Source organism: Tiliqua scincoides, chromosome 3, assembly GCF_035046505.1.
Source record: "Tiliqua scincoides isolate rTilSci1 chromosome 3, rTilSci1.hap2, whole genome shotgun sequence".
Taxonomy (NCBI): Eukaryota; Metazoa; Chordata; class Lepidosauria; order Squamata; family Scincidae; genus Tiliqua; species Tiliqua scincoides.
Window position 1 is genome coordinate 224,245,953 of NC_089823.1, and position 24,012 is coordinate 224,269,964.

The 24,012-nt window shown below is 43.3% G+C and overlaps 1 protein-coding gene across 6 annotated transcripts in view; it reads right to left on the reverse strand.

Moving 5' to 3' along the window:
* The window catches only part of MECOM (MDS1 and EVI1 complex locus), a 106,675-nt gene extending 91,946 nt beyond the window's left edge, over window positions 1-14,729 (reverse strand). For all 6 annotated transcript variants that reach the window (XM_066620942.1, XM_066620940.1, XM_066620938.1 and 3 more), the window contains exons 1-2: window positions 14,165-14,729; window positions 10,706-10,840 (exon numbers count right to left, since the gene is read on the reverse strand). In XM_066620942.1, coding sequence (XP_066477039.1) covers window positions 10,706-10,840; window positions 14,165-14,272 — 243 coding nt within the window. In that variant the 5' untranslated portion in view covers window positions 14,273-14,729. The remainder of the gene's footprint in view (window positions 1-10,705; window positions 10,841-14,164) is intronic.
* Between the last annotated feature and the right edge of the window lie 9,283 nt (window positions 14,730-24,012).

Below are 24,012 nucleotides of genomic sequence, written 5' to 3' on the forward strand. Positions count from 1 at the left end.
GTGCTTCATGCCTCCTTAAGGAGGCCACTTTCACACACTTTGCAACCCTGGGACAGGAAGAAACCTGTTCTAGTGTCTTGGGAGGCCAGATTGCTCTTGGTACATGCTGTCCTCCGGATCCATCATTATATGTGACAGGGAAGCAAAACTCTGTGGAAAATTAGGCTAAACTTGACTCTTCCTCTTCCTGATGGGAGTGAACATAAACTCACCCACACTGACTAGAGGCCTCCTGCAGTCGAAATAATATCAGCAAAGGGTTCGGAGTCTGCCTGAAACAGCACACTACACACTTACAAGTAATCAGCTTGACTTGGCTTTGGCTCCTTCCCCATTTCACAGCCCCCAGGTGTACTGCAAACAGAGATCAACACAGGAACTAATGAAGGGCAAGAGAGATGGCTGTGAATGGCCTGGGACGGATCTGAAGGTCTGTCGTTCCCATTCGCTTCCTACCTCCGAACTAGATGTTCTTGTAATGGGGCAGACACAACAGGGAAAAAACATAAGGGCCGAGGGATACCCAATTCTCAGGACATCACTGTCACTGGGGTTTGGGGTTCACCACCTCTAGACAAAGAGTCTGATTTACAGGAACTCCAGAATGAGTAGTGCAATCACATTAATTGAGTAAGCAAGCATTAAGATGAGGGCTAAAACTTGCATTTTTCTAGGTGTGGAACAGAATTCTACTTATTGAGAATGGCTAACTCTATGTGTGTGCACACAATTATAAACACATACAGAGATACTATATTCACTAACAAAAAATGCATAAAGCTGGACAGAATAGACAGTGAAAGGTAGGCATCAGTTCTTAGTCGCATTATTCAGGGCATAACACAGGAGGCAGCAGCCTTGATCATGCTAAGCCTGGATGGGGCACTGCCTGGGAACCCCTGTGTACCATGTAGATTTGGAGTCTATCATAGAAGAAAGGTAGAAAAAAATAAAATACATAAATTGGATTTGACAAGGACTTGTGAAGAAGCTCAGTTTCTCTCTTTCTTCAGAACTCAAAGAGACAACCCTCACCCATCCTTGAGTCAGCATCTGCTACTGACACTGAGTCAGCATCTGCTACTGACATTTCAACAAAAAGTACTGTGTCATTTCTTGGCATTTAAAATGCAAGGTGTGACTTCACAAGGGCCTGGTCAATCTGGACTAATTCCTCTGCGTGCATTATAAACCAACATTGAAAGAAACATCACTTCATCACCCTGAAGCAAGATACATAAGGGGGCACACTAGACATGATGACTGCAGATCTGTCTCTTCCAAGATGGGTCTTTCTCAATCATACATAAGGTGTGAGGGACCAGTTTGTCCCCTTATCCTAAAGAGACCTTCGCCAAAAATCCCCAGTGGGATGCAGCAAGCTTGCGCTGGTGTCACCGCATCACTGCATGAGGATATAGGTAGGATTAGCCTGTGCGGTATTAATTAGTACAAAGAACCTGGGACAGGGAGTTCTCAATGGAGTCTGATCAAGACACATGTCCCTTATGTTTTCTCATGCGTAAAGCCTTCATGCCCTGGAGGAGTAGCAGAATTTGCTCATCTCCCAAAGATGTATTGTATTGTATTGGCAACCTTCAGTCTCGAAAGACTATGGTATCGCGCTCTGAAAGGTGGTTCTGGCACAGCATCTAGTGTGGCTGAAAAGGCCAATCCGGAGTGACAATCCCTTCCACACCGGGAGCAAGTGCAGACTGTCCCTGGTCTGTCTCCCTGGCTATGGGCCTTCCTTCTTTGCCTCGTTGCCTCAGACTGTTGGCCAAGTGTCTCTTCAAACTGGGAAAGGCCATGCTGCACAGCCTGCCTCCAAGCAGGCCGCTCAGAGGCCAGGGTTTCCCACTTGTTGAGGTCCATTCCTAAGGCCTTCAGATCCCTCTTGCAGATGTCCTTGTATCGCAGCTGTGGTCTACCTGTAGGGCGCTTTCCTTGCACGAGTTCTCCATAGAGGAGATCCTTCCCAAAATGTATCCCAAATTCCCAAAATGTATCCCAAAGATACACTTGAAATATATGGAATAGATTAGTGTCAAATTCTCCACTAACTATGGGGAACTTCTATTACCAATTCAGGACGGCTATATGCCAGTGTACAGTTTTGGATATTATCAACCTCCTGTTCAAAGGACAACACGGGATAAATCAAAACAACAGAAACACACAGCAACACAGAGGCAGTACAACACTTGTATGCTTTTTAAAAGATGTTTCAGGATAGAGATCTTAATGCAAGCTGATGCAATTCTGAACCACATTTCATGTTAGGTCCCTAGTTATGGGGCTCCAAGTCCAGATCTTATCCAAACTAAATATTTTTTTCCCCCCAGACAAACTTTCCCACAATGTTATTCATGTTTATCACCTTGTGTACTGCCTGTAAATTTCTTAGTAGCAACTGGCTGGCTGCTGCAGGAAATAGACTTCTGAATTAGGTGAACCTTGATCTGATTCAGCAAAGCAATTTTCTAATCTTAAAAAACAGCACAGAAGGAGGGTGATTCGTCTATTATATGTGTGCTGTCCAAGAGTGACACTGCCTCCCCAAGACTTGAATCAACCAGGCATACTGGGGGAGACCACTATCCCCCAGGCACAGCTGGCAGGTCCACCACCAAGGGCATCTGGGCCCGCTAGCAGCACATCATCAAGACTGTGTACCTGTGCATGTGTACAGATACCTATTCAAACATACAATATTATGCATCTGCTCATTATGCAGACTGAAGCCTGAAGACAGTTTTGTGGGCCTCATCAACTATTGTGTCTCCATTGTGACTCATGCAAGAAATCATTGTGGGAAAATGTAACCTTTTTCTTTTGCAAAAAAGGGGCTCTATGGACTTGCATAGAACACCATTTTCCCAATGGCAACCACACAACCTGAGACAATACCCTGTGAGCTACCATGCACAGATGCCAGCCCATCACACATCAGTATTTATCTTGATTGTTAATCCACATCATTCCTCAACAACACCAAGTTATAAAGCTAGCAAGTAATAATAGTAATAAAATAAGTAATAAAACTAGCAAGATAAAATACTCTGTTCAGAGTTAAAACACCATGTATGAAAACCAGATTATAATTGCCCCACACTGCCTTAACACAAATATTTGAACAGTTATGAGATAGCCTTCAAGAACATCCCTCTATATGCCTTTAATTTTTATATTTTGTTCCAGGGACGTTATAACCAAGGAAATTATTTTGGCTGATTAGCGTACAATCTCTAAGGGAGGAGATTACCTTTGAGGTATCCAGGGCCCAGACATTTGTGACCAACCTTCTGGAATTGGTCACAGTTGGTCACCTTTGGCTAGTTCAAAGGTGGCCTCTGAGTAAACAAAGAGATTTTTGTTGGTCAAGGCTTTCTGCTGCTGGTAGAAACCAACTTCTGGTTGATTTCCGCTGCTGTTTTATTATTGTATACTTCTTTTTATCTGTTCATCTTTTCTATTTATCACTTTACATTGTACCCTTCCTCCGTGGAATTTAGGGTAGCCTGCGTGATGTTATCCTATTTTATCCTCTGAAAAACAGTGGCTGGCCCTAGTGCACTCAGTGGGCAAGTGAGGAATTCAAAGGCAAGTCCATGCATTTACTGGCTCTCCTCCCAGTCCATCCATTACACCACAGGGCTCCATAACTGCCATGGGCAATATATTTGAAAGGTCAGTACAGACATTTCAAAAACAAGCAAAATAACTTCATTTCACTCACATCCAGTTAAATTTTATCATCCTACCTTATTTTTCTTTCTCAGTTAACCTTCATGCTTATAGAATGCACACACATGTAGGTAACTGAATTAATAAATTCTACTAGCTATTCACAGAGGGGGTTCTCCAGTAATCCTTCTCTACCACCTCTTCTGTCTCTATTCTCCCACCTCCAAGGCAGTCAGTGTGCCTTCAACCTGATGTGGTGGGACCACCCCTCTTGACAGGCAAATGTTTCAAGTCAGCAAGGCTGCATTCACGGCTCGAGACCTCTTTGGTAAGACTTGCAACAACCATGCCAGTGAATGCCAATTGTGGCTTTGTTTATTGTGGTGTAAGCACCTGTCCACCTGCAGGGAAACAGAACTCAATAAACAAAACACTAAATCACCATCATCGTGTCAGGGGAATGGGAACATACAGCAAGGAGATGTTCTCGGAAGACCTTATCGGGGAAATCAATAAATAGAATACCACCTTGACTAGAATTCAAGGTGAATTTTCCTGTTATCCTAATGCCATTTTAAAAAAAGAAAGCAAGAAAGGCAAACAAAAGAGAGTTGGCAGAAACCACTAAGTGAATTACAGCTTAGCATTTTCACTGTAGGCATCTTTAATCCTTTCTATTATTTCTTAAATGCTTGCAAAGATTATTTGATAATCTCCCATCAACAAATTTCTTTTCACTTAGAAAGAACGGCATGCTCGTCTGATTGTGTCTATTAAAGGCTGGCTGTCCAAGTTCTCTCAATGTGCATTGGCAAGATTTGCAATAACTTCAGATTTCTGAAAACTTCCTCCCAGTTGCAGGCCATCTCAGGACAGGACAGCTTCAAAACCAAGAATGAGTGGTATAATGCTTGTGGACAAGATCCAGATTACCTCTGGAAATCCTTTCCCCTTCTTCTCAACTAGCCTGTGGGTGCGCTGCCATATGTGGACAGCACATGCCTCCTTCACCTTGGGGTGGGACAGATGTGGCTCTGACTTTTTATGTTGCCTACTCCTCTGCTGAAAGGTTTTGGGCTTGCTATAGAACACAGATAGGTGGAAGTTGTTTTGCTGGACAGACAGGCCAGTACCAGCTCAAAATGCTTTAAGGCTGAAGTTCTCAAACTGGGGCATCACGACGCCCCTGCCCGAGAGCCTCAGACCCTGGCCCTTTAAGAGGTGGAGGAAGACAATGACATGATCCTCAGGATCACGTTGCTAACAGGGACGAAAGGGGGGGTTTTGACTTACAGAGGGCCACTGCAGAGTCCAGGAGTCTGCAGGGCTCCCCAAGTCTTAGAATACTGAGAAAAAGCAATTGCAAATCACTTCATCAGACTTAGAGGGCCCTGCAGAGGGCTGCGTGAGGCTCCCCGCAATTACTGGACCTTGTGCCAGCCATCTGTAAGTCAAACCCCTCTTAGCGATGCAATCCTGGGGATTGGATCGCAGCCTTCACCCACCCACCCCGCAAAGACTTACTTCAGGAGTTTTACTTCCAAGAATTTGAGAAGCCCTGATTTAAGGGAAGGTGTAAACTTATTAAGCAAATCAGTCTGGGACTAGATGCTGCCATTTCTGCTCTGAAGAGTCCCTTACCCCCATAAACGGTCGCTGTGAAAAATCAATACTGAAATCATTATCAGTTTTCAAGGTCAGTGAGTTAGATTATTTTTCAGAATACTGCTCAGGGTACTGAAAGTCACAATCCAGTTACTCCTGAGGAAGCTGGCTAAGTGCAAAGGCATGGTCCAAAAGGCTTTAATCAAGCTAATCCATAATTTAGATTTGAGATAGCTTGTTCTCCAGTCCTAACACATCCTTAAGGCATCCACATTTAAGGCATCCTTAAATCCACTGCAATCAATGGGCATAAGCACACTTAGCTGTGCACTGGATTGTAGCCATTATGTGTCAGAAAATGCCAGTAAAATCAACAGCACTGACATCCAGGTAAATATGTTTAGGACTGGGGTGTAAATCTACTTATATCCAAGTACTCTGACTTCATAGACTTGTGGATGAGACTGAACGTGAGTAGCTTTTGACAGACTTGAACCATAAATGAAATTAGTGTAAATATAAGCTTACCAAGCTTAACTTCAGTGTATTTTCAGAAATACTGTCTATTACTGTCTATTGTTCCTTAAACAGACAACCGCTGCTCGCATGCACGTGTCTGTATATGAATAAGCAATAACATTTTAAAACTTAGGAAATGCTTATGGGCATGTTGGATTTGCTCACCCTATGAGTTATGTGGAGAGTAAAGGGAAAGGAAGTTTTTAAATAGAAAACTCGAGTCTTTTAAAAGATTTGAAGAGGTTTGGTTAAACAAAAAACACAGAAATTTGATTTTGAAATAGTCGCGTTACATATGCTTGAACTACAGTCCTACTGGTTTTATTCCCAAGAGATTATAACTAGGTATAGTAAAACATGATTTTTGGAATGCAAAGCAGACTAAACTCCCTGTAGTAATCTAATTCTGATATAAGCACTAGAGATGCATTTGGTATTTTCACTATTCCCTATCACATGAAGACATTTAACGTTATATAGTTATATACATAATACATATGGTTTTAACAGCTAAAATGCATAATACATGGTTAAGAAAAAAGCCAATGGCCTAGTTTATACTTATGGAATACAGTACACTGCTCTCTCTATATATACACACGCACATACATACATAATTTTTTTTTGCAATAGTTCTTCCACTTACAGAGCACATCTACATAGGCCCACTGTTAAATATGACTTACTGGTAAGCTGTGATCTTATACACACTTTTCTTGGCATAAGCCACATTGAAAACAATGGGATTTACTTCTAAGTAGACATGTATAGCCTTAAGGGCTAGACAAGGGTTTTTTTCTGTAATTAATGCTTCTTATTTTGGTGAAGTTTGGTCAGAATTTTTTTGTATCTAAACTCTTGAATTTTAAACATTAACATGTGCAACATGTGCAGGATGAAAAAAGGTACGCTTGTTTTACAGCTAATGAAAAAATAGCCCATCGTAGTGATGTACTGCACAACTAGTATTAGCTGTCTACTCCTATGAGGTATTGAGACTGCTCTACTCCTCCAGAGAATTGTGGGAACCTTAATGTAAAAAAATATACTCTTTACTACCACCTGAGAAGCAGGTATTTTTACATTTAGGTGCTACAAATGAGTACCTGCTCACTGGGCTACACAAACTCAGCTCTTCAATACTGTAATTCTCCACATCTCAAATTTCAGTATACTGTATACCAATAAAGTTGTTGATTCCATTAATAAAGAACACTTGTATTCTTTATGTGAAGTATGAGCTTCCACATGAAATACAAATCTGTTACAGGCCAACTGGTACATATACAGGGGGAAAACAAACCGGTATCCAATGTACTGATGCAGTTGGGTAGCACGCCATGGCGCACACCAACATCTTTCAAATCACGAACTTGTATCGATTTTGCAAATACTGCTGTTAAATCCAAACTGATTTAGGGCTGAAAAATGCACTGTATTGAAAAATAATGGCATGATTCCTTCGATTCGCTGTAAGGAAAACTGGTAGGCACTGCACTTAAAACAAAGCACCCCAATATAAAAACCAATAATACAATATTTTGGATTCATTATTTGAGAACATCTTGAATGACATACTTATAAGATGTATTAGACATGACAGCAGATAATAGGGCAGCACTTCTAGAAATTCTAGATCAACTTTATTGTTGGGGTAGGGGGGAAGTGGGAAAAGAAATCTATCCCCATCCAGTCTTAAAAGTCCTGCTCTACTTCCAATCAAGTGAAATATGAGTTTCTTTCTGTATACATGTTTTGACTGCATCCCATTATTCTTGAGCAGTTCATCTTAGTAGGGCTTATTTATATAGTTATAAGAAGAAACCCAGACCTTTTGTTAAGTTTATCCAAAGTGATGAAATCTGACCTTAGCCGAGAAAAAGGAGGTGACAGTGAAGAAGCAAAGTACTTTGCCAAATTAAAAAAAAAAGGTTTAAATGTAGACAACAACAAAAGTTGTTTTTCTTTCTTTGGGTGTTAAATGATAAAGGCTCTGCTGAACATTGTGGCTAGATTATAGAGGCAGGAGACACAGCTGAAACCCTTGTCTCCAACAGTCTAGGGCTCATACCTGTATTCTCATTTTTATTGCCTTCAGCACCTAAAGGTGAATTCACACCATTCTGAAAGCCAGTACTTTCTCCCACCACCAGATAAAGTGCAGTGTTTGCTTGAGAATTTTCCTGCTGAGCTGAAGTAATTAGAGGTTCACACAGTTATTGCCGATCAAATATCCACGTCCTTAGCCTGGATAGTTAATAATAGTCAATGGAGGTGTTCATTATATGATGAGTAGGGCTAATTAATGAGTTGGCAGGTCTTATTCCTTATAGAGAAACAGAGAGGAACAAAAGATCAGGAAAATGGCCCCAAACAACTGAGTCCTGTGTTTAGCACAGTTTTGTTGAACCCTCCTGAAATATGAATTAATCTCTTACCAGTCATCTGTAAATTTTGGATATGTTCTCTTAGTTTCAATGGCACCTCAGCAAAGAGTTTTGGGGAGTGAGTAAGAATACTGATACATACCCATAATCATTATGCCCCAAAAAACATATCCTTTCCTCAGACACATCTCAGATGTTATTATTCTGTATCTTTGCACAGATTTGGACACCTAATGTTAATTTCACAGTTTGATCTGCTTACTTTACTATCACCTCTCCTAGATTTGAGCTAGAATAATGCCAAGGGGAAGCTAGGTGCACAGAAGTAATTTGGTTTTTTGAGAACTGAGATGACATTTATTTAAACATACTCTTAACTCTAAACATGTTTTCTTCAAAAGTAAGGCAATCAATGTGTTTACGATCTGAACATTTGGTGGTTTGGAATCCTAGAAATATAAGTTGGTGTAAATATAAGTTTGGTGGTTTGAAATACTAGAATATAAGTTTGTGTAATTGTGTACTGTTCATGGAGATATGAATGACTCTTCTTTTTTTCCTTTGCTTCCAGCATACCTTGTTCAAAACACTACATAAAGGGCAACTGGTTTTTCATTTACAGATCTGAAGAACAATCACTTACATAAATATGTGCAAATGGCACAAGATGGTGCAAAAATAAATGTCTCAAGTGATTTTTGAGAGAGAGAGAGAGAGAGAGTGAGTGAGTGAGTGAGTGAGTGAGCGAGAGAGAGAGAGAGAGAGAGAGAGAGAGAGAGAGAGAGAGAGAGTTGTTGGCAGGAATACAGGTGCCATTACTAAAAGTGAAAAATGTAAACATTAAAAAAAGTAACCAGTTCCGTGATGTTCACTCCAGACCATGTGCATATACTTCGAGGGAATGTTATATATTCAAAATGCATTTCTATTTCAATCTGACATATGTTTTGTTATTTTTAGAACATTATCAAGATGCAGGCCCTAAGCCATTTCCCCCCTTAAATCCACTTGGATGTATTGACTAAATTTACTTTTTTTTTCCCCTTAGCCAAGCTTTACTATATGTAAAAATAAATTGAGCACAACACTGGTGTTTCCTTTCTGTGAGCAAGCTGCACAGTCTCAGGATGGATCATTTTTCTCTACCAACCAGACTGCAACTTTCAGACTGTATATTTCATTTGCTAATGGCCTTTATTGCTTCTTTACTTGAAACATGTGCTCAGCAAGAAATACTGATAGGTTCCAATACTTTTGTTAGCTCAACTTTCTAGGTCGTTAATATGAGGGCTTTAAGAGGTCGATGTTTGAAAGACATCAGACCACAATTTTTGAAAAAAAAATATTGCTTATGTTGTTTAGCTTTCTAAATGCATGAAATGCTGCAAATGGAAGAGCATATAACCATGACTGCATAGACGGAAAGATTGTGATTAAAAAAAAAGTTGTTTCTAATGAAAGCTTTGTGTTTGCTTCTGATTTTTTTATGTCAAGTCGTGTCATGTCAAGTCAATTAAATCAACTAAGGATTATCTTTAAAACTGACCGACCTGATTTACGGAACAACTCTATTCAGGTTTACTCAGAAGCAAGTCCCGCTAAATTTAATCGATCTTACTCCCTAGTACCTGGAGTCAGAATTGTAGCCTAAATTAATTATTTGGTGAAACGGGAGCCTAGTGATTACAACTATCAACAGTTATGCTATTACTAACATCAAAATTATTATAGCAGTTTAATATCGATGTAATTTATTTTGTGTGTTTTTAAAAAACAAAACAGTGATTCTTAAATCTTTAACTGAAAGCCACTCATTGTATAAATGTCATTTTTGAATGTATTTATATTCATAAAGCTTTTAGAATGGGAAAAGAAAGGATACAAAGAAAATATATTACATTGTTTCAAAGCAAAACATCCCACAATAATTTCTTTGGTTCTATCCAGAGATGTTTTTTTTTTAAAAGAAACAAGTGTAATTAACACCCCATTCCTATATAGACCTACATTTCTAATGCTGCTGTAAATTATCAAGAAGATGTGGAAAATAATCTTCATTATAACATAGAAATGTACGATTCGAAAATATGTCTGCATGTCGATTGGTGGTAGATAGAGAAGGTGTTTTTAATCTTCTTGACTAACAGTCTTACCAAATGGTATTTCAGTTCAGTTTTGAAATGAAAATTAATCCTATTTAACCTTAATGGTATTTGAAAACATTACAAATAAAAAAAGGATATATTCATTTCTCATGAGTATGCGCAAAACAGAAAATATGCCTTGTTCTTGATGTAAAAAGTATCAAAATTAGATAAAAATAGAGATTATCTGCTGTTGCTGGTTAAAAATGACAACCACCATATCTGTTCTGCGTTCGACATCAGTGCCTTTTTATAACAGCAAATAGACCACACCATATACTTGAGGTTGGCTTCAATTTTGATTTTCTCCCAAGGACATCATAAAGCTCTTCAAAGTAAGCCCAGAAAATGTTCACTACATACCTGATCACTTATTTGACATGCAACAAGGTTGGGTTGAGTAAAGCATTCAGCAAATCGGATATACTTCAACCAGTTGCCTACATCTGGCTGACTGGCATCAATGCAGAATTTCACATTATAATATTCATCCAAGATCTAGAGAGAAAAGAATACAAAACAATGCATTGGTGTGGGCTTTTTGTTTATTTGTTTGTTGCAGGTGTGTGTGTGTGTGTGTGTGTGTGTGCGTGCTTGGGATTGTGTGTGCATGTCTGATCAGGCCACACTACTGAAAAGATAAATCACAGCTTTTCAAAAAAGCAAAAAGAGATGGGCTCAAGACTGTTTTACAGCAAAATATGTTTCTCCAAAGAGTCTTCACATTACATCAAACAAGTCTAGGAATTAAAGGAGCAATCAATCTGTTGTAAAGGCAACCCCTCAAAATATGTTTGTCGGGGGGGGGGAATAATTATTTTAAAAACATTTGAATGAAGCAAATGTGTTCCTCCTCTTGTCAGCATAAGGGAATAACTGTCATTTTAACTATTTTATGAGGTGTCAATGTTTTATCAGGAATCTGATACAGCAACAACTGGCTTCATACATATGATATTGTCTTTTACCATTTTCTACTATTTCTTAATGAAGTCTTTCCCTTTCAAAATTCCACTACCCACTAAACAAAGTTTAGGTTTCAAGGCATTCATCTTTCCCTAATGTTCCATTAATTGCACTCTTGAATTCTGTCCTTTTAATCAAAGCGAATTGCAGTATATTAGTTAATAGGACCCTTTTTAGGCCACACCAAAAGCATTAAGAAATTAAAAAAATGTAAACAGTGCTTCAAAACATGGCAATGGTTCTAAATGGTTTTGGTTTTGCAGAGAATAAACAAACCTAATGTAATGGCTGCGACTGTGTTAAGAAGAACGCACCATAAGAATAATATTATAAGTGGCTAATTATTATACATGTGACCTGGGATCACAATGTGCCTCTGTGCGGCAGAGCCTGAGATTTCAATCAAGCATGTCAAAAACATACATTTTTAAATATTTCCCTAGCTGGCATCTTTTGCAAGAAAAAGAACCATCTGATGGAGAAAAATGGCAAAATACTGTATGAAAAGGAATGAGGAGGGGATAGTGAGATTCTTCAAGGAAAGAATTTGAACGCACACTCAGGTTAGGAGCACTTTTGGTGTCTTAAGGTGAATGCCTTCAGAATCCTGTTATTGTTTATCATCTGAGTTAATGAAAACCAAAAGGATGTTTCCTAGCTAAGACTAAACAACCTGGTCCACCAGCTCCAGATGCAGTAATTACATGAACCAAGCAGGCGAGCTGCTTTCTCTGAAGGTGAAAGTCAAAAGTTGGAGGGCAGACTTCCATTGCCCTACAGCAGTTTATGCAAAGTGTTCTAGTAATCACCCAGAAGTACTTTTAGATCATTAACTGCCCCCAAACTTCAAGAGGACACAGTAGAGGGCAACAGGCAAGAGGCGCTGAGAAAGTGCCTCTTGTGTGTTTTGTTCACCAGCAGACACTGAAAGTGCAGCCAGGCTACCACCTACTTTTTTTTTTTTTTGGCAATGCATTCACCCCAAAGGGTGACTGCTAGGACCACAAACAGGTCCAAGTCATTCTCAGGAGGGGTGAACTATCTGGGCATTGAAATCTTTGCACAAGCAGCTGTGGGCCCCCATCCTGGCCAAACTTCCTCCCTGCACAGGGGAAGAAAGAGAGGTGACTTTGAAACTGACTTCAACATCCCAGGGGCTGAAACCAACCTAGATCCACCTAACCTCCTAAGATCCACCCGAGAGTGTGGATCTGGTCACTCGGAAGAAAACAAAACAAAATAAGTGTCCAATTTTCCAGGGATCAGGCCCAATGGATAAGCATTTATCAATTGTCAAGCCTGCTCTTTTGTGAATATCCTGCCTTTAGTCCAAAGAAATGGCAGAGGCCAGTCCCAGGGAGGGGGACCCTTTTTGTTGGGACCCCTTTCTGAAACCATGGAGCTGATCAGGGGAAAGTTGGGCCACTTAGGCCCAGAGGAGGGGGGAGGCTGAGCTGCTCTGCAAGCCTTGGCCCCCCTCCCTCTCCCACACACCCTCTGACCCCCTTCTCTCTTCCCACGAAGATCTAACCGTTCAAATCTCCATTCAAGGTTCAGAAGGCATATTAATCAAGTGAACTCTAGAAAGCGGGGAGGAGGGAGGCACGTGGAGGGGCGCAGGGAGGGAAGCCTTCCCAGTCCCAGCCCCGATCCTGCGGACTCGAATTCGTTTTCGTGCTGACTCCCTTTCGACCCCCAGCTGTCAGCGGCGAATCCATCCAACAACTCAAGTGTAAAGTTCACGGCCAGGGGAGGAGGGTTTGTTTGTTTGTCTCTCTGTCTTTTTGATCATCTTGATGCACTTTTTTGGGGTGGGGGGTGGGGAGGCAGGCACACTTTAAGAGCCTTCACTTTCCCTACTTTCCCTTCCAATCTGATGGCACTGACGGATTTTGCTGGGGAGGGGGGGCACATGCTAGCCCTAGATCGAGTCTGAAAAATCATCAACAACATAATTTTTTTTAAATCTTGTACTCTTATCCAGGGAACGAAACAAAGGCATCAGAAGTCCAATCCTGCCCTTCGATCACACCCCAGGCAAAACTGAAAGTCCTTCCCCCCCCCAAGCCATGCCACTTCTGCTGCTCACATACGCCTCGTTCCTTCCTGCCTTCAGCTCATTCACTTTCCCAATCCTTGCAGCAATCCTGTAACAAACCTACAACTGCAATGTCTGTTCTTGCCTCCTTCCCCATTAAAGGGGGCTGCAATCTGAGTGTGAACTAGCCCTTACCTGTGTGTCCAATTGTTTATCTGGGCTTGTTTAACCAGGGATCTAAATTTGGGAGACCTACACCTTTTCCTGGGAAAGATGTGAACAGATACCCCTCCCCAGACACGCACTTGTCACCTCCTTCTCCCCACAACCACATCTCCTGCCCCAGACACCAGCAGGCTTCATATTGGGGGGGGGGGAGGGTAGAGAAAGATCTAAGCTTTGTAAACGAATAATAAAAGATTGCCATTGAAATCTACAAGAGAAGGAACCAAGGAAGGGGTGAGGGAGACACATCCCCTGCCCCAGACTTCAGTTGGCTTCAGATGGGGGGGGGGGAAGAGAAAGATCTAAACTTAGTAAACTAATAATAAAAAGATTGCCATTGAAATCTGTAAGAGAAAGAGCCCAGGAAGGGGGGAGGGAGACACAGCCCCTGCCCCAGACTTCAGCTGGCTTCAGATGGGGGGGGGGGAGATCTAAGCTTAGCAAATTAATAATAAAAAGATTGCCACTGAAATCCGAAAGAGAAGGAGCCCAGGAAGGGAGGGGGAGAGGCAAGTGTCGGGACTAGATGGAAACACACTTTTTTGTTATGACTAGTTCGGCTTGAGTGTTTGTCTAGCAGAGGCTCTTCTTACCTTGCCCAGCTCAGATCGCAGGTCCGCTGCTCCCCCAAGACCCTTCCTTGCGGAGGGGGGAAAAAAAGTTGAAAAATGGGAGACTGGGGGGAAAAAATCCAGGATCATCAAAGGCAATCAATCCTTCAAGCATTTGCCAGCGACATCTCGAGAGGGGACCCCCCCCCCCGCGCGCGCCTTCACACGGGCACACACACCACCCACTCCAAGCTCTCCCGCAGTCGTCGCTCTCCCAAGAAGAGGAGTCCGGTGGAGTCCCGCAGGCTCCGCTTCCTGATCAGCCTCCAAGAGCCTCCGATTTCCTTCTCCGGCATTTGTTGGGGTTGGGGGGGGGGACGAAACTTTTCTTCTCCTCGCCTGAAAACTTCTCAGGGTCTTCTCAGGGTCCTTGCGGTGGGGGGGGGGAGGCGAGGGGAGTTGGTAGGATGCTGCGCTGGGTTTTCCCCCCCCCCTTATTCAATAAGGAAGAGGCGAGGAAGGGGGTTGATGATGAGGATGGTGATGATGATGATGCTGGTGGCGTTGATGATGATGATGATGATGCGGCGGGGCGGGGGCGAGAAGACGCGCGGCGATTGCTTTAATTGTCCCCATTGATTCGGAGATGGCGTGTCAATTTCTTCCCATCCGCCTGGCCTGCCCTCCGCCTACTTGGGGAGGTTGCAGGCATGTGTGAGTGTGTGTGAGTGTGTTGAGTCAAGAAAGTTATCAGAGGGAGAGAGAATAACTTCCTTTTCACTTCTCCACTGCTGGATCACAAGGGAGGAGAAAAAGTGCGCGCGCGTGTGCGTGCCTGTCTCTCTCTTTCTTTGTGTGTGTGTGTGTGTGTGTGTGTGTGTGTGTCTCTCTGTGCGTGTGTCTCTGTCTGCCTCTCTCTCTCTTTGTGTGTGTGTGTGTGTGTATCTGTGTGTTTGTGTTGGAGAAGGAGAGGAGCTCTCCAAGATCCCCCTCCCTCTCCACCTCTTCAAAGCCTGTCCTAAGAGCTTCTTTCCCAATCGCAGACCCTCTGGAGAGACTATTCCCCCCCCCTTTGCAACCCCCGTGCCCGTCCCTCCTCCCTTCTCTGACCCCCCCCCCCCCCGCCTTTAGCAACCCTCAACCCACAGGCGTTTCTATTTCATGAACTGTCTCGTTAATGCGAAGGAGCTCCCCGGCCAGCCACAGGGAGGAGTGAGCCCAGGGAGAGACCCAGGGAGCAAGAAGAGGGAGAGGTATCTCTTCCCCTCCCTCCTCCCCCCCCCCATAAGCGATCGGAAGCCAGACAGAGGCTCCTCTTTCAGTAAATTTTTAAAGTGACAGCAGCCTCCTCTGGCGAGAGAGGTCACAAGAAGGTCGCCCAGGCAGAAGTCCCCGCCAGGAAGGCTGATTACGGATGCGCCCAGCCCCTCCAAGCAAGCATGTCAGTTTCACCCATGAGATCAGAGGACGGTGGGGAGATCTGGCTAGGGTGGAGACCCCCCCACCCGCCTTTCGCAGAGACAAGGGGGGGCACCCCCAGTCCCACTCACCCACCCCCCTCTCATTCTGTTTCAGTTTGTTCAGAAAAGTGCAACTGGGTGTCTCTGCGTGGAAATGTTTGTTGATGGAGAGTTTGATGCAGATCAGCCCCTTTTGCCCTACAAAGAGGTTGGAGGAGCAAGAAGAGCAGACCAAGTTTCGTATAAGTGGGGCTTTCTTTTCTTTCTTCTTAAAGTTCAGATTGGGGAAACGGCTTGCATAAGTTCCAAGTACATTAGATAGATAGATAGATAGATAGATAGATAGATAGATAGATAGATAGATAGATAGATAGATAGATAGATAGATAGATAGATAGATAGATAGATAGATCCTTTGTCAGAAGACAAATATTATATCCTACATTGCTCGGGATCTCATTCTATTATAGCAAAAGTCTTTCCCCACCACCGATTTCTGAATGCAGCAGAGGGGAGGGAGGAGTGGGGTTGGCACCAATAACCCCGCAGTCTTCTGCAACCTTTAAATGAGGAAATCTTTGCGAGTTCACTTTCTAGTAGTGAAAGGCCCCGAAGTGAAAAGCAGAAGAGTTTTCCATGCAGACAGTACAAAGCAGGGGGCTCTTCCTGAGAATGATCTAATCACTACAACACGACACCACGTGTTGTTGTTATTGTTTGGATACAGTTTGTATCATAAGGTAGGGCATTTTTTAAATGCATATTTTTAAATAACTGCTGGATGTGGGTTTTTAGATCCAGATTAGATACAGTTAGATCCAGAGCATAGTTAGATACAAATTAGATATAGTTAGATCCATAGCTAGATCCAGATAGATCAAGAGTATAGCTAGATCCAGATTAGATTCAGACTATAGTTAGATCCAGATTAGATACAGTTAGATCCAGAGCATAGTTAGATACAAATTAGATATAATTAGATCCATAGCTAGATCCAGATAGATCAAGAGTATAGCTGGATCCAGATTAGATATAGTTAGATTCAGATTAGATTCATAGTTAGATCCAGATTATAGTTAGATTCAGGTTAGATATAATTAGATCCAGATTATAGTTAGGACTGTATTCTTCCCACTTCCCCCCCCCCCCCGCGCAACGTCGCCAAGCGCTTGGAGACCCCTCCACTCCCAGCGATGGGCTCAATCCAGATTCACGACGGTGCCAACGACTGGGAGCGCAGCCACACAGGAACGCGGGCGGGGAAAGGGGCCCGGCAAACACACGCAGGGCGGCCATTCCGAATTCACCAGCAAAGAGAAGGCGCGCAGCCAGTGGCGTAGCTGGAGGGGGGGCCAAGCACTGAGTTTTGCACACAACAGTGTGCAAGGGGTCCCTCCCCCTCCCCTTTGGGGCATTCATTCCCGTTTTGCTCCTTCCCCCCCCCCCCGCGCCTGGAATGGCTCCGAAAGGGAGAGGCCCCTCGCACGCTGCGGTGTGGCTCCCTGAAAAACTTAGTGCTTTGCCCCCCCTCTATCTACGCCACTGCGCACAGCTCACGGTACGCACGATCCTAATTCTCCTCGACAGCGCCCCTCTCGCCTTCTAGGTGGGTCATGATCCGAAGTGGCCATGGGGGGGGGGGTGATGGGAGAGGTGACCAAAGGGGGTGAACAATTCGTCTCCCCAGCCGGTGGTCTGTGACACTGAATTGTTAGTTCAGAGAATGACCACTGTCCCAGATTTGGGGGGGGGGGCGAAGACAGAAAGAGCCCAGCAATTATCAGCTGCTGTTGCGATCGGGCAAATTGGTCGTGTAAATAAGGCATCCGTAGAAGATGCGCCCCGAGGATCTTGCAGGAAGGTAGCTCTGGCCTGGGAACCTGAGCTAGTCTGGATTTGGCTGTTCTCATTGATTTGCTGCCTTCACTCCATTTGGTGCCTTTGGTGCCTCTCTCTCTCTCTCTCTCTCTCTCTCTTTTAATTTAGCCATAAATTGGAGCAGCCCGAGCTATGAGCTGTTCTATTTTCTCCCTGTCAGGATGAGGGATTTGTTTTATGATGCATTGTGTATTAAATACAAGTAATCTGGGAAACTGATTGCCCCAGCCCACACAGGCCTGATGGGAGGTCCTGATAGGAAGCTTCCTTTTCTAACACCAGCAAGGCCACCACTGATCCCAGGATCACAAGCCAAGCCCACCCCACACCCCACCCCCTTTCACAAAGCAAATGTGAAAAGAAAAAAAATAAGCACATATTGGGGGGGGGGGAGAGAGAGAGATCAGTATATGACTAAATTGTGCTTAAATTTCTGCTCACCCCATAGGTGCACACATTGGGTTCCTGCTGCATATATGCAACGCTGGGCAGAAATGGCTTAATTATATATGGAACACAGGGCCTAATCCGATCCAACTTTCCAGCACTGAGGCAGCCACAACACAGACCCAAGATAAGAGAACACACATTCTCTTACCTTGAGGAGGTCGCCATGACTGCCCCTCCACTGCAGGATACAGTGTATGTCCCATTGGCATGGCCGAATTACACACACACACAGTGTACTGTACATTTCTTGTCCTGGTTTTGGCAAGAAGAAGAAAAAGAGGATGCAAATAGGAAAAACTTGCAGCTCCTGGCCAGCAGATGGCGTTGCGCGCTGGCATTAAAACCACAGCTGCAGTGGGCACAGGTACTTTTCATTCACACCAAGCCAGCCGCTGGCCTAGGCTGTGGAAGGGATCAGCTGAGTGCCGCTCCCCCCCAGAGTGCAATTGGGAGCCATTCAAACCGATGGGAACTTGGCCGCTGCTTTCAACAGTCAGCAGATTGTACTCAAAAGGAGAGCTTTGCAATGTGCTCGCTCTGGTCTCTAGCCCATTCTTCCTTCTCAGCATCTCAGTGGCATCGGAGTCCCCCCATCAGGACAGCCCTGTGACATAATCATGAGGGCCACACCACACAGGAGGAGAACACCTAAGAAGTGGGACATGGACTCCTTAAACTCCAAAGCCTGACTATGACAAATACATGCATGGAATGTGTCAGGGAGTTGTCCTGACTGTGACTGCCTGTTAAGTATAGTATATAACAGGGCTGGCCAAACTTGCTTAACGTAAAAGCCACATACAATAAACTTCAGATGTTTGAGATCTGCAATATTTAAGAAGTATTTAAATTCTTAAATATATTTACTCACCATGGACATGGTAATTTACTCACCATGGACATGGTAAGGAAAGCGCCCTACAGGTAGACCACAGCCACGATACAAGGACATCTGCAAGAGGGATCTGAAGGCCTTAGGGATGGACCTCAACAAGTGGGAAACCCTGGCCTCTGAGCGGCCCGCTTGGAGGCAGGCTGTGCAGCATGGCCTTTCCCAGTTTGAAGAGACACTTGGCCAACAGTCTGAGGCAACGAGGCAAAGAAGGAAGGCCCATAGCCAGGGAGACAGCCCAGGGACAGACTGCACTTGCTCCTGGTGTGGAAGGGATTGTCACTCCCGGATTGGCCTTTTCAGCCACACTAGACGGTTCCAAAACCACCTTTCAGAGCGCGATACCATAGTCTTTCGAGACTGAAGGTTGCCAATACAAGTGGACATTAAACCCTCTCATTTAATCTAGTGAACTTTACCTGGTAAATTTTAAAGTTTGAAAATTATTTATTTACCTTTTATATTGGATGCAAAACAGAGCTCAGCCAACCACTGGCATTCCTGGGTGGTGGGAGCAAAATGCTAAGTTTTGCAGGCTCCCATATGCTGGTGTTAAGCTGCCCCTCCCCCTCGCTTGCAGAGCCAGTCACAGCTGCAAAAGCAAAGCATTTTGCCCCCCTCCAGGAATGCCAGTGCAGCCAACATATTTCCTTATATGTCAAAGCACATATGTCGCAAGGATGTGGCTCACGAGCCACTGTTTGACCCTCCCCCCCCCCCGGTATATAGGCAAATGTACTCTATGCAATGGCTTTCAGAGGTAAGCCCTGCTGATTTCAAAATGATATTGTTCCTTTTTGTTGCAACCACTGATCGGGACTTACTTCCAAGTAAATTCTCAGGATTGCATTTGCACATGATGGCTACCATGAGAACATAAAGGGCAGAAAGGGAAGTGATTTGATTACTAGAGAAGTGTAAAGGATGGAATCAAGAATGGAAAAGCAGAGAGTGGAGACCAAAGCGCACTTGGCTATAGATCAGTTTGGGCAGAACTCAGAGCAAAGCAGAGACATGGAAAAAATATAACTGGGGGCTAAAGTGGAGAGTTTAAAAGTAAACATTAGAAACTTGAAGTAGGTGGAAAGTGTGTGAGGGAGTTAGTGTAAGAATGTAAGGAATGATGTGATCACAGCAACAGGAGGGAAAGATGCATTTAGTACTTAAAGAGAGTATCATCTCTTAGATTATATTGGATTATATATTTATGCACCAATGAATAATACTATGCTGAAATTATTTGTAGACAACCAGCACTAGTTACTTACATTTTGTGGATGGCTGCACATTGGTTCAGTGCCCAACTGAACAGAATAGGAGTTCAGACGAAAGCTCAGGGTAATGGATGGTACAAATACTGTCCCCAATCAGTTTGAAAACTCTGTGCATTTCATCATGTTGACATACTCTGTGCTTTTCAGTTTTCAAAACACTTATCCAAAACACATATCCAATGTATTCCTTCACTGTATTCCATTACAATCAATTGGATCAGCTGAGATCACCACCAAGGTGAGGACAGCAAGGGGCAGCCAGGGACTGTGCTATAGGAGGGAACTATCTGGACTTGTCTGGACACCAGCAAGTTACTAACTTTTAAGTAACCCTCCTTCCTTTCAACATGATAATCATTATACTGGCTGGCCCTATGGGAGGAGAGATACCAATAGTCTTGGCACCCCATTCCCTTCTTAGAACAAGGCCCTCTTGTCTTCGTTAAAAAGATAAAGATTATTACATCAGAGATGCATAGGCATGTGCATGTTCTGCAAGTAGTCATGTACCTATTAAAGATCTACTAAAGAGTCTCAGTTGAGATGTTCACAGAGATACCACATTCTCTCACATGTATCCCTAGTTACCCTTATCTCTCTCTTTTTCATCTGCTCTCCCTTTGTCTCTCACTTGAAATCAAGACTGTAAACTGCTGGGGGCAGAGGCCTGTTCTCTTATGCAATTCTATAAAGCAGGGGTCTCCAAACCCTGGCCTAAGGGCCAGATGTGGCCCATAGAAAGCCTCTTTCTGGCCCGCGGCCAACCTCTTGTCCCCTGAAAGCCTCTGGCCCACTCAACTGAACATGACCAGAACTGTGCTCTGATTGTGTCTGGAGGGTGTTCTGAGGGCCAGAGAGGTTGAATGAATGAGCCCATTCATTCATTTATTCACTCATCTAAGTTCCATCTCTAATTTATTTATTTAAATTTTATATTTAATTTTTTTTCTGGCCCTTCACACCACGCCAGATATTTGATGCGGCCCTCTGGCCAAAAAGTTTGGAGACCCCTGCTATAAAGATCCATGTTCACTGATAATTCTAGCTCTATTGATCAATTGATCCTGTAAAAAGGTTTCCAGGAGTCAAGGTAAAATGGATTTACAGCTTAATCATATGCATGTCGACTCAGAAGTAAGGACCACTGTGGTCAGTGGAACTTACTCGCAAGAAAGTATGTATTGGATTGCAGCATTAATCAACTCTTTCCACAGAAATTGCTAACTGTGTGCATGCACATGTTGATATGTGTGTGTGTATATAGTTCTGAGGCATTGGAAGTCCCCTCTGATGTCATAAAAATGTAGTGTATTTAGTACTTCAAATGTACTACAGTATTTTGCTGAAATCCTTATAGCAATCCTGCAGGATATTGTTAACCCCATATTGTAAATGTGGCTTTGAGGTGACTGTGGAAGGGGGGATTCAAACTAGGGATGTCTTGATTCCTAAATAAGTTCCTTAACAAACAATTTGGCACTTGAGAGGTGTTCCAGGAAATCATTTGAAATGTGGGGATAGGCTGCACTCTAATTTGCCTAAATATGAGCTGTAAGAATATGGCCCCATGTTACTCAAATTTCTCTCTGCTTTGAAAGAGGTTCAAATGCATCTTTGAAGCTGCCTTTATACGTGACCTTCAGGATTTGTTCAAGGTCCCAAAGTTTCCCAGAAAAGCCACTGGCTGTACCAGTGGCGTAGCTAGACGGGGTGCAAAGCACTAAGTTTTGCAGGGACTCTCACCGCAGCGTACAAGCGGCCCCTCTCCCTCACCTTTGGAGCCATTCCGGCCTCTGTTTTGCTCCCACCTTCTGGAATGGCTCTGAAGGGCAGGGGGAGAGTCCGCTTGCACGTTGAAGTGAGGCTACATGCAAATTTAGTGCTTTGCACCCCTTCTAGCTACGCCACTGGTTGTGCCTCCTAGATTTTTTTTAAGCAATTGTTTATTTAAAATAAGTCTCCATAATAATAGTGGCAGGAAGGCATAAGTACTGCAGTCTGCTAGCTATTCCCACCAGAATGTAAACTGATGCCTCTTTTAAGCCTTTAAACTTCATGGCTGTCCCAGAAGTAAAAGTTCCTCTAATGGAGACCCTATGGGCATGGCGCATTCCAGCACATCATTAAAGCAAAAAAAGAAAAGCAGCCCAGGCAAAGCCAGATGAAATAACTGCACTGTCCACTTTTAATAGGCTTCCTGGGGAGGACAACTGCTCTGCAAGCGGACAAGCTCTGAAAGGGGAATGGAGAGGAGAGGGGGGGGGGAAAACAACAGACAAGCATATAGTAGCAGCATTATTCCTTTTTAAAATACCATAATCGTTAGACAACAAACTCACATTAAACCTTGTTACTATCTTTTCAACAAAGATTGTAAGCTGATCTTAAAAGAGGGTTTCAGTGAAGAAAGAAAAGAAAAAGAAAGGAAAAGAGGGGGGAAAAGCAGCTTCCTGGTTTGGCTGTATGCTAATTTTCACTGTTTCTAAAAGTTCCTGGCAGATGCTTTTAAAAACAACCCTACCCAATAAAGTTAAATTTTAGTGGCTATTTTTCTTATATTCGTCAAGGAAGGCACACGCTTAGCTTCAGATCAATGCAAAACTTGCCAGAGTCCCTTTCATTTTTACACATCCCACTCACGTTAAGGAATGCCCTCTTATTATTAGTGGATTCTTTCTTCCACGCAGCTCCAGAGACAGAGGGAGAAGGGAAGAAATTAAAGAATCTTTCTTTCTTTGTAAATTAAAAAAAAAAAAATCCCCCCTTGGTCTGGAATGGGCCCGACTGAAAGCATGTTAATCTCCACCTCAGTAATTTGGTTCTTCTGGAGAAGACAGAAGCCCCTGCTGCTGTGCCCTGCACTTCATAAATCACATCTTTATGTGGACAAGGTCAGGGCACCTAACAGCTCAGACATGGGCCCTCTGCAGTGGCTCGAAGGGCTCCGGCATGTTTATTCTCTCGCTCAGATCTCCGAGGAGTAATCCAGCACGCTTCTAATTACTTTTGATTATTTTCATTTGCTAGGGTCAGTCTGGGCTCTGCCTGGACCGCTGGAGGCTTGATTTTCTACAACATCTTTTTTTTTTTTTTCTTTCTTCCATGACAGTGGTGTAGGCTTTCAAAATTAGCACCCCATTATTGTCCAGGAATCTGATGTGCTAGAACTGATCAGATCTCACCATTGCCCTGGATGCTCTGTTTTCAGCTGATGGTTCCCTTGACTTAATTAAATTCTGAAACAGAAATCACCACTAGATTTGGTACTGATTTCGATCTGTTTTGAGTTTTTGGCAGCAAATATTAATTTTTACAATTTCAGTGTAACAGTCAAAGGAAAATATTTATTTTTATTAGTTTTTCTCTTTTGCTTTTGATTGTAAATAAAGCTAGCTTGGAAGCCTCAAAGATTACTTTCGATAAAAATAATTTTTTTCCTTAGAAGTACATTTTTTTTCACTTAAATGTTTTTCTGATCTTTGTCCAGAAAACATGGCCTCATTCATAACTGCAAAGTTTTATTTATTTATTTAATTTCACTGCTCTGGGGTGGCTGCCTTGTGAATTGTGGCAGGGCCAGCTACTTTGAACAGAGTTATTTCAGACTTCTTCGGTAGTCTCCTAACAACTGTTTGAAACCTATCCCATTGAGAACTACGGGCTCATTTTAAAACATTGGTTTTTATTTTCCTTTCCTGGGCATGACATTCTTAATGCTTAAATACTGATTGGCATATGTATCATGACCAAAAGATCTATGTACTGTTTTCTTAGAGCCCAATCCTGTGGTCCGTGCCGCGCCTCCGCGGCACAGACCACAGTTGCAAACGTGCCGAAAGGCACGTTTATGGGGCTTACTGCTAGACACCTGCCAGAGCTGGCTCAGCTCCGGCAGGCACTGTGCCAGCGTACGGCGGGTACCTGGGTTCCACGGCT